The sequence below is a fragment of the Ochotona princeps genome, chromosome X (assembly GCF_030435755.1).
Source record: "Ochotona princeps isolate mOchPri1 chromosome X, mOchPri1.hap1, whole genome shotgun sequence".
Classification (NCBI taxonomy): Eukaryota; Metazoa; Chordata; class Mammalia; order Lagomorpha; family Ochotonidae; genus Ochotona; species Ochotona princeps.
The window spans coordinates 8122320-8134022 of NC_080865.1; the positions used below are offsets into that span (position 1 = coordinate 8122320).

The 11703-nt window shown below is 42.9% G+C and overlaps 1 protein-coding gene across 1 annotated transcript in view; it reads right to left on the minus strand.

Moving 5' to 3' along the window:
* Positions 1–209: 209 nt before the first annotated feature.
* Positions 210–11703, minus strand: part of CCNB3 (cyclin B3) — a 34693-nt gene continuing 23199 nt past the window's right edge. The window contains exons 5-11 of the mRNA XM_004588001.2: positions 11601–11702; positions 10439–10531; positions 8494–8631; positions 5317–5472; positions 4356–4505; positions 733–863; positions 210–314 (exon numbers count right to left, since the gene is read on the minus strand). Of these exons, the coding sequence (XP_004588058.2) occupies positions 245–314; positions 733–863; positions 4356–4505; positions 5317–5472; positions 8494–8631; positions 10439–10531; positions 11601–11702 (840 nt within the window). The 3' untranslated portion in view covers positions 210–244. The remainder of the gene's footprint in view (positions 315–732; positions 864–4355; positions 4506–5316; positions 5473–8493; positions 8632–10438; positions 10532–11600; position 11703) is intronic.

Sequence of the window (11703 nt, forward strand, 5' to 3'; positions counted from 1 at the left end):
TGCAAGTGGAATTCTTAAACAATCAGAAAGTGGGAGTCAGCCATTGTAATAACTATCACTCATTTTTAATTATTTTTTATGCTTAGACATAAAAGTATTTATATTTTCAGTTCAGAAGACAAACACAAAAATAAGACCAGAAACATTGATTAAAAGACAAATTCAATCAGAATAGAGCCTATTTACACATCTTCTGTCTGGCCCTGGTATCAGCTGCCAGAATACTACACCCTCAGCACTACGATTAGCCTTTGAAAATCTTCTCCAGCGTGCACATTTCCAAAGGAGGGATTTTGGAGACTTCAAAGAAGTCCCTGCAAAAGAAAAAGTGGTATGCTTAGGGTAAAACAGGCCAAAGCCAAATGCACTCTATGGAACAAGTGGGAGATGGGGCCCTTGGTTTCCTAGTTCCCCTTTACAATGGCATAGAGAAGAAGCTGACAATTTTCCAACTCCTTCTCTCTGAAGTGAGGCTAGTCTGGTGCTGGTGTTTTATTCTATTTTTTTTTTAGAAAAATTTTATTATATTTTTGACAATCTTTACATAGTTAATTAGGGTAAAAAAGGCTCAAGGGCTATAGGAAAGTGGATAAGACTATTATTTCCATATTGTTTCCTTCATGTTTAAAGGGGGATATTAAGGGAGAAGGCCCACCTAGTTGGTGCTGGTGTTTTGAAGTGTCCCCAATGACAAACACAAACTTAACCTCAAAACCAGGCGTCGGTACCTACTTCTGAGAATACTTGGAATATACCGTCTTGAGCTTGTCACGAAAATGGAGTGTCAGTGTGCCATTTAGTTGCTTGACCAAGGGATATAACTCAGAGATCTTGTAGCCACTGTGAAATTCTAAGAAAGGAGCCTAGAAGAAACACCATAAACAGTGATTTTCATGACAGGAAGCAAACTGTTTTCTCCAGTTCTGCTGTCCCAAGTTCAAACTTCCTATCCATGCTTAGGCAGGGATGACATTCAAAACATTTCAACGAGTCATCACAGTACATTGATCATTATAAAGTATTATCTAGAAGAATAGATTACAGCCAAATCACTTGGATGACTATATTCATATGAACCAGCTGGATGTTATCCATAGTCACTGGTATTCATGTAAGCTGAAGTCTACCAAAGACCTAAAGAAGAGGAATAACTTGGTAAGTTACTTATTTTTAGGTTCAGGGCCAACAACCAAGCAAACCCCTGACAAACCTGGGGCTTCAATTCAACATCCAATAGAAACTTAACACTTTTTCTCCCTCAGGTTGTAACAGTTATCACTCTATGTGTTCATTTTCACACTCAACTTTCAAAATGCTATTATGTAACAGAAGCAGCCTGGTAGTGCTTTAGAGCAAAAGTTTTGGAAACAGACTGCTTCGGTTCAAATTCCAATTCTACTGACAGCTTGAACTTGAACTGTTTATTTAACATCTTAATGCCTCAGTTTCCCCAATTCATCAAACAGGGATCATTTTAGTAATCACATCATAGGATTAAAGGAGTTAATATACAGTCACTCCTCAGCATCCATGAGGAGCTGGTTCCAGAATTTCCTGCTGATACTAAAATTCCATTCAAGTACTTTACAGAAAATAGTGTAGCACTTGTGTATCCATCTTCCTATATACTACATCCATATTACTATATACTTTAAGTGTCTACTAGCTTGCTTATAATAATGAACACAATGTAAACATTGTAAATAGCTGCATATTGTATCATTTACAGAATAATGACAAGAAAAATCTGTACATGTTTTGTACAGGTGTAACTTCTTTTCTAAACATTATCTCTCCACAAATCCATGAGCACAGAAGGCCAACTGTACATGCTGAACACATAGAACAGAGCCCAGCACACAGCGCCCCCAAAACACCAACTGGGAGTGATATCACTGTGTGGGATGCTGGGAGAATAGAGATGAATGAATAAAGCACCTGCCCTGGAGGAGTATGTGGTGACAGCAGAGGAGGCAGACATGCAAGTGAGAGTCTCAGAATGTATATGATGGGTATGAGTGTGGACACTGGAGAAACAGAGCAGCAGAATTTACAGTTCTGACTGTGAGAGCCACAGGACTCTCCACAGAGGAAGGAGCATCTGCAGTTGGAGTTGAACGTGAAATACAAAACCCCATGGACAGAGAGAAAAAAAACAAAGATGGCTTCCTTTGAGAAGTCATGGGCTTTCTAAAACTGTCCCAAATTATCTCTCCTCAGCTCCATTTTTTTTGTCAAGTATGTCACCTGGAAGTGGGGCTGGGGGAGGAGTAGAGCTAAGAAGCCCATCAATTCGGGTCCCTTTACATTTTATGTGGCCCTTGAGGCACATCTGCAGGAAACCCAGGGCTCCCCTGAATGAAGTTTGGAAAGCACTGTCCCAGACCAAGGAGCAAATGTCCCGTCGGCACTGAGATAGCTCAGCCTTTCAGTGCTCACTGAGGTCCCTATCTGAATATTCCCTCTCACTAAAATATGAGGACTCCCCAAAAAGTTCAGGAAAAATTATTATAAAAATGAGTATATTTTTTTTTGCATAACCACAGTTCAAGTTCAGTTGAGATTCCCTCATTGCAAGCAGAAAAATGAGTATATTTCAAAAGAGTCTCCACAAAAATAATTTTATCTTTTAATTCTACTTTCCATGAACTTTTTGAATGACCCCTGTTTGTCTGTGATGTTGCTAAACCAGAACTGTTTCCAAAACACATGAACAGGGTATGTCCGTTCCCAGACAAAAAAAGCCCTTCAATGCCTTAGTCTAATGTGGGGACCTTGCTGTGCCCTAGGAGGTCCCTAACAATCTAATTACAACCTCCCATTCCCATTTCATCTCTCACCACTCAATGAATACAGCCTCTGCTCTAGCTGCAGGAGACAAGTCTTAATCTGCCCCAAACACACCATGTTCCTTCACACTTTGTCAGTTATCGCTCCGTCTGCTAGAAAGTTTCCTCACCTAAGTCCCTAATCATCTTTTCAAGATCCAGCTCAAAGGTGTCTTCTTCTGAGAGGCCCTTCCTATCCAGAGGAGAGGCAGGCTACATGACACAGAGGACCATTGCGCAGACTGTGGCCAGCATGTAGCTGATGCTGCCTTAACCGTGAGTGTGAGCACTGGAATATTTCTATCCTAATTAACACACTTTACCACCTTAAACAGCTCAGTTGTTTCCCTCTAGATCTCCAAGGCTTCCAGATGTCTGTAGGAGCCAGAGTCAAAGCCTGGCTTAATATGGAACCTCCAGGACCATGACTCCAGAGCCACAGTCAAAATCATTCTGGTGTAACAACAGGGTTAGGTTTCTGAAAACCCTCCTAGTTCCCAAAGCCAAGTCCACCTCCCCTTAGCTATTGCCTGTGAGAGTCATCACTCATCTGTAAAACTGGGATATTAAGAGGAGTCCTCAAAACATTCATGGAAAATAGATGTTATGGAAATCCTATATGTAGATTTCCAAAATGTTTTGCATCAAAATCAACATATTTTAATTCCATTTTCCACAAAATTTCTGAGGTTCCCTCATTGTATTGACTTTATGGAAGACTGCTGTGAAGATTAAATGTTAACACATCTAAAGTTGACATGACTGACTGTACATGCAATAAATGCAGGCCGTTACTATTTATCCTTTTGCATGATCAGCACTATCATCTTTTTTATTTTGTCCTCTGTTCCAAGGAATTTCAGCATGACTCCTCCAAGTTTGCACAACTAGGTGGTCCCCAAGATTTCTAGGAAGAGTTTAGGAGTGGCTGGGCAGAGGGGTAATGCACTCTTTCTTCTACTTGGGTTGCATATTATACATCAATACGAATTGCAAGTCTTCTAAGTGGTTTCTGACTATACTTTTTCATAAAACAGAAAAGAGTCAAATATGACTCTTACTTATATTGGGGAGAAGTCTCCCAAGCCTTCCTCTTCAAAGAACACTGTAGTTCATGCCCTGAATGCACTGTGATACACACAGATGGCAGCTTCACTATGCTGCAGAATCAGTGCTGTCCAGGTCCTGTTCCGGTGAGCTCCCCAGAGGTCAATCTCACTAAGGGGTGCAGCACAAGAGTGGATAGAACAGAGATACAACATTGGGCCACTCAACATCTGCAACTACCAGCATAATTTCATATTGCTCTGTGTAGCAACCTTGCGGCTTCAGATAAGGTTTCTTTGGAACAAAGGTCCATGTGATAAAAAAAAAATAAAATATTTCAAACCATTGCTATAGCAACCCTTGGCCCTAAGTTGTCCAGGTGTAAGAATTCATAACTTTGGCCACATCAGTGCTCCCCACAGCCATAAAGGATATCTCCTCCTGTCCCTTCCCCTCCCTTCCCACTCCCACAGGTGTTACCAGGCTTCGGAGATTCTTCATGCAAAGGGCGAGCAGGAAGGCACCTGCTGCCAGCTTGGAGGCCCTCTCCTGAACGTAGTCATACTTCTGCAGGGTCATCTCACAGACGAAGCGGGACAAGGTCAGTGTCCGCATGCTCACCTTCATACACTAAAGGCAGCAAGAAGACAGGCTCGGACTCACAGCTCAGAAAACCAGCACCAAGCAGAAGACTGCCTCCATGTTTATTCCACACCCAGACTAAACGGCTCTCTGGCAGAACTGCCATGATCTCCTGCAACCATGCCTCACTCTAAGATCCCTGCATGCAAAGGCACAAACTCCCCAGTGGAAAGAGCAGAGGGATTCTAAAATCGGCATGGGGCTCCCCACCTGTAGTCTTGCTAAGCACATTATCATCAAGTATGTCCTGCCACCTCCCCTTTCTGTACTACTGTCTTTTGGAGAGCCAAAATCCCCCAGTTGTTCTATTCTAGGAATGTTCCAAAACAACCCTTCATTGTTTAAACTTGAAAAAAAAGATTATAAATTATAACATAGGAAAAAAAGGTGTAAAACTCACTTGTAGGATACGGTGAACAATTATAAAGTGAACTTCCCGTAACACACACTCAGGCAATGAAACATTGCAGCAGCTCCCCCTCCACCTGCCCCCCGAAAAAAAATTCTGAGGTAGCCATATTACATGTTGAAACACCTTATTTTTTCACTCTTTTGCACTACATTCACTTCAAAATCTTATAGGCACACCACGGAAATCCACAACTGGCCTACTCCAGCCCACTAATTCATAAAGACAACCAACCTGCAGTAACCTGAAGTCTAGCAGGTTGCATAGAAAGAGAAAAATCCCTTATCCCAGCTGTCCCTTTCCCTCTTCTTCCCACCCATGTAGCCACTCCAAGTATAGAGGATACTATCTCAGAAGTGGGAGAATGAAGATGCACTTCCTCCCTCTTACCCTAGCATATCTTCGCAGGAAGTGATAGGCAGTAGGGATGTTGATGTCAAATTCGAGGGTTTTCAGGATACTGGCTTCCATGGCAAGTATCTCATTTCGCACATAACTGTTGTCACAGATGTACAGGAAGTCACTCACACAAAGGTTAGAGGTCTCCTATGAGCAGAGAGGAGAAACAGTCACAACCAGGCAGAAAGCTGTCTCCTCTCTGCTTAATGATGAAAAGCAGAGGGGAGAAGGGTGGACAGCAGGCCACCACATTTCCTGACACAAACCTCGAGGGCCAGCTTCTGGTTGATGACTTCTTAGAAAAAAAAAAAAAGCCAAAGAAGAGAAGAGGCGTGTCCCAAAAGTTCATCACTGCCCAACAGAGGATAGAGCCTCTTGGGTTGGAGTTTCACAGTGTCAGGATGAGTTTATAATAGCAGGGCACAGGACCTGCGATCTCTAAGGTTAGGAGTAGTTGGGCAAGGGGGCTGCCTTTGCTAGATTATGTATTCTACTTCGGTTGATGTTACTTATCACCAAAGAATTCAAAGTCCTCTAAACTGGCTTCTGGACAATGTTTCATAAAATTGAGAAAAATAATCAAATATAATTTCATTTTCATGGGGTAGGAAACCTTGAAGGTTTTTCTCTTCAGAGCATTCTTTCTATCAGGCTAGCATATTACACATCAACAAGAATTCAATTGGCTCACAATGAGCACTTGAGCACCACAAATGGAAGCTCCAAGGGGAGTTCTGCTCTGGGCAAAGAAGGAGGCCACCAAAAGGCAGCTAGTCTAGAAAGCAAGTCTGCACTTTGTGTTGTAGTTTAAGCAATGAGAAATGATACTTGGGGAGGGTAGGAGAGTGCAGAGAAGCAGACAAGCACAGCAGGAAGCTAGGCAAGGACAAAGGTCAGCTGGTGGGGACAGTATGTGAATGGGAGGGGGAGGTGACAGGGAAAGGCCAGGCAAGAACAGTCACCCCTGAGAGCACCTGCCCATGTCCTGTTCTCTGGAGACTGAATCTTGATTTGGGGGAGATCATGAAGAGGGAAGCACATCCCTGGCTGTTTTCCTTACCTGAAGCCCATTACTCACCCAAAGCTTCCTTCTATGCCTCCCCTCTCCAATTTTTTATTGGGGAAGTTGAGAGCCAGACAGGGAAAATGATTTGCTCAGATTTGTGCAGTAAACTAATGGCACTTGCAAGGCATGAGTCTCCCTTTCACAGCTCTGCCTGCCAGCCACTCCTTCCTTTCAGTGCCTCTCGTTCTATTCCTATACCTCCGCTTAGTAAAGTCTTCCTGTACTTCTCAACACTGGAAGAAGACACTCTCCTCTGTCCTGCACAGCAGAAGAGTCGTGCTCTTGGTTCCCAAGATTTGTAAAGCATCCCTTTTTTCTTCCTCTGCCCTCCCTTACTCTTTAGGTTCCCCAGATTCCCCCCCTCCCCTTGCTCCCTGCCCTAAGCTGTGCTTGTAACATCCACAGAGGTTGAAGCTAGAGTGTACTCTCGCTACAGGGAAAGCTATTCCTAGAGAGACAGGAAGAGGAAGGAAGGAAGCAAGTCAGGGAGGAGAGGAGTGAACAGGTGTTGGAAGGAAGGCCCAGAAGGTGAGGTGGGGAAGGGGTGCTGGGCAGTGCAAGTGTGGGGATAACAAGAGCACCAGAGCCAGGGCAATGACAAATATGGAGACTGCTGGGAAGGCAGAGGAGCTGGATTCCACAATGGGTAGGGGAATCCCAGTGCAGGGGTTGTGGGGGGACACTGCCAAAACACACAACAGTTCTGAAAGTGGCAAAAACCAGGAGAAAGCTGGGAAGCACCATGAGGAGAGAAGAGGAAGACAGCATGGGGAATAAGTGAGGAGGGGAGTGTTGAGAGGGGAGGACTGAGAGCAGGACTATGAGGAGAGCAGGCAACAACCCAGGAAGAGCACAAGACAAGGCAGAAAGAGGAGAGGGAGAGAGTAGGGCGACTGTGAAGAGGATGGAAGCAAAGTACAGAGAGAGCCAAGGGAGAGATACTAGAACGGGGAGGCACAGTGAGCACTATGCAGCTTAGGGGGGAGGGAGCAGGGAGCTGAGCACAGGAGCTGGAGAGAAGGAGGGTGGGAAGGAAAATGGGAACAGGTGGACTGGGGAGGGAAGGAAGCAGCAGTGAGGCTAGGGAGGGAGGGCAGTAAACTAGACAGTGATGGAAGGAAGGAGCCAGGACATACATTGTCCACAAGATTATCTGGATCCCTTAGCAAAAGCTGCTACCTCTGGGCTCCCAAGCCCTGAGGTTTCAACACAATTAGCTTAGGTGGAAGAAAAGTAAGACTACTTGAAAGAAGCCATTTTCCATCTAGGGAAAGAGAAAGAATCAGAAGTTAGCTAGCTGACTAGAGGACACCCAGCCCCCAGGCAAGAGTGTAAGACCTTACCCAAGCAAACTCTGATGGGACTCAAAGAATTCACTACATATCTAGCAGGCTAATTTTTAAGTTGACAATTTCGTATTGCCTTCTGAATGATATTATAGATAGCCAAATGCTCTAGGCAAAAAAAAGGGGGGGCAGATTCCCCACTATTGCTTCACAATTAGGAAGACAGGCTAACTATTGGATTTCACACTGCTACTTCAAAACTGAATTTTACCTGGACTCTATACACTCACTACACAGGTCATTTTCTCATACATTGTCTTTAGCACTCTGGCTTCCAGTTGCTGTATTATGAATGCAGATCAGAACACCACTAAATAGATGGGAATGGAGTTGGTACAACAAGAAAAGAATAGGGGGCAGAAAACCACGGCCTGGAAGGAGGCCATAATAAAAACCACTCCTTTAACTAGGCAGATGCTCAGACAACACATCTTCCACGAAGTAACAGGAGAACTTTGATGAAGCCAGCAGCAAATACACCATCGCTGCCAACCAACACCAGCTGCCCTGCTTGGGGGAGACAGAAGATAGGAAAAAAAATCTTTGTATGTAAATATGTAATTTTATACACACAGGTACACATTCACAAATGTAAACACATGTGCTTACATGTTTATATACATATGTATAGATACACATCTATTTATGTTTATATACATATATACTTCTGTTTTATCTATCTATCTATCTGTCTATTTCACTGGTTTGGATAGAAACATGATTATTTCTGTACAGACTTTAGGAACTTGGGCTTACCTCAAATTTTGCTGCAATCATAAAGGCAGTACAACCAAGGAGCTGAAGCTTGTCTTTCTCACACACTGTCTCATTTAGGTAGTGATCCACTAGCTTCACTGCCAGGTACAAGGTCTCATGAGTTGTCTCAAAATTTATCTGGAAGAATGCACAGAACAGGTCAGGAATCTGTATACTATCCCAAACCACAGCCACCTCCCGACAAATCTAGCTGCCAAGGCTGCCTGCAGCTTCAAGGTCAACCCAGCCAGTTAGAGACTGCTAGAAACGCAGACTCTCTTGTGCCTTTTGGGAGCCTGACATTACTTATCTTTACACATCCAGGTGGAAGGTCAGATCCTCAAACCAGAGAGGGACATTCTGTTTTCTCTGTGAGCACCTTGAGTGGACACATCCCGTTCCTTTGATGTCTAAGACTCACTCTCACTTTCCCTCCTTGCTGCTAACCTGTACAGTGAACTCCCCAAAGAGATGTCTCTTTAGCTCTATACTCTTTAGCTGTATAATACAAAGTTATGGTTATTAGATTAGTCACTTAATAGCCTCATTTCCCAACTAGATATAATTATTAGGATACACAGATTGGGAACAAGTATTAGACGTGAGCTGGAGGATTAGAGAAGCCAGAATGGAAATGAAGCATTAGCAATACAACCTTCTTTTTTCTTTTCTTTTTTTTTTTTAAAGATTTTATTGTTATTGGAAAGCCGGATATACAGAGAGGAGGAGAGACAGAGAGGAAGATCTTCCATCCGATGTTTCACTCCCCAAGTGAGCCGCAACGGCTGATACTATGCTAATCCGATGCCGGGACCAGGAACCTCTTCCAGGTCTCCCACGCGGGTGCAGGGTCCCAAAGCCTTGGGTCATCCTCGACTGCTTTCCCAGGCCACAAGCAGGGAGCTGGATCGGAAGTGGAGCTGCCGGGACCAGAACCGGCGCCCATATGGGATCCCGGGGCCTTCAAGGCGAGGACTTTAGCTGCTAGGCCACGCCGCCGGGCCCCTTTTTTCTTTTCTTATTCTTGTCATGCCTTCAGGAATCTCTATCCTTTCCATAAGAGAAGAGACATTTCCATGCTTTGTTGATGTCGAAATTTTGTCTATTACATTCCCATGATCACTCCAAAATGAACCTGAACTGCTTTCTATGGTACTCCATAAAAGAGATAAAATTGCATTATCTTTTGCTGTCAATTATATAGCAAGAGCATGCTAGTAGGCACAGCTTCCTCGCAAACATCACAGCAATTCATTCAATTCCATTATTTTTAACAAACATTTACTGACTCCTTACCATGTGCCAAACAGTATTCCAGGCTCTCCTCCCTTAATATAAAATCAAAATTACATAACCACAGCAGTTTTCACTCAGCATTCAATCCAGACAAACAGCTCCCTGGAATTTCAGCTTCCACACTGTCCTTCCTATCACCCATTCGATCCAACTTTGAAAAAGCATGTCGCTTCTGCTTTGCTCTTCCTCCCCCTCTTCTTCCAGCCTCCCTTCCCCTCCTCCCCTTCCCCTTCCCCTCCACCCTATTTCTGCCTCGCTGGAATAAACCTCCTAAGATTAAAAAAAAAAAAAGAAAAAGAAAAAGAAAAAGCATGTCACGATCAATTCATATCACTTGGATACATTTTTATAAGACATAGAGAAAAATAAAACTACCATATCACCATTGCCTGTTCTAGAAATAGTCTCACTCCCCACCACCACCCAGATTCACACAGATTTTATTTATAATATTCTTAGATTTGCTACATTTTCCTTGTAATTATATTTAGTTGACTGTATGTCTTTTCTTACCCCTAAACTGTATGCTCCTTGAGAATGATAACCCCTGTTCCTTTAGCTCAGCAGACTCAGTGAATTTTAACCTTTGTTTTGACCTAGTCTGGCAGAACTATACATCAAGAAAGAATAGCAGGATGTTAAGGCTTACCTGTAGCTCCACCAACCAGTCCACAAGAATGGCTCTCATATCACTGTTGATCTCAGGCTGCCAGCTCATATATTTTGTAAGTATGAACATTTCCTATAAACAATGAGAAAGCAAGTTATATATAACTCTTCTTGTTGTTCAAAATTGCAAGTTAACAATGAACTTCTCCCTCATGATTCTCTCATCATTTTCACTTGGTATCTGATAAAGCAGGTCAGATACCAAACAAGCCCTGAGAAGCAGTGGATGATGGCTCAAATACTTGAGTCCCTACTAGGCATATGAGACTCAGATTGAGTTTGGGCCCCTATACAGACTGACCCAAACCAGGCTGTTGTGAGCATTTAGGGAGTGAGCCAGTGGATGGAAGCTCCCTCTCACTTCCTCTCCGACTCCCCCACCCCTCTCCTTTCCTCCTTCCTCTGTTTCAGAAAAAGCATAAAGAAAAATAAGCATTTTTAAAAGAAACAAAAAACTTTTAGGGTAATACAATTAATCACTCTGTCTATCCAAAGATATTCATTGCCTCCTGTCCACAAACTGATAAAAGTTCTAGTTGGTAGACAATCTTGGTCCTGTCTGTTGCATTAAGACAGACTAAAAATTGAAACTGAAGGATATCAGTGGTGAAAGAGACACTGAGAATTCAAAAGAGAAAGAAAACTTCTCCATGTCAAAGTATTTGAACGAACGTTTTACATAACGTGCCAAAAGCATGCATAGAAAAGGAAAAAGTCACTAAGAGTAGTTATTCAGAAAGAGACTAGTTGACTGCTTTGGTTTGGTTTGGTTTAGGGGGTGTGTGTGTGTGTGTTGTTGTTGTTGTTGTTGTTGTATCTCATACCATATCCACAGCAACTGGACTAAAGGAATACAGTCTTCAAGGTGATCAGCTTAACCACATACTTTTTGTGACTCTGGGAAATTCTCCCTGTCTGTAAAAGGGAGGTAATAATACCTACCAGCACAAAGGTACCTGGAGAATTAACAAGACAATCTATGAATACCTTAGCACACTGTATAACTCACAGTGAGCTATTAATAGATACTGGTTGTTGTCATTGCAATTTTCATCATCTTATTTCAACAAGTATGCCTGAAAGATGGAATGGTGAAGAAATGAGAATTAGAAATCATCACATACCCACAGCCACCTACATACCTCTCTCTCCTTCAAGTAATTGAAGATATCATTAGCATATGCTGAGTTGAGGAATGGATCATTGTAATATCTGTTTGCCTCTTCCATCAGGCTCTTCATCATC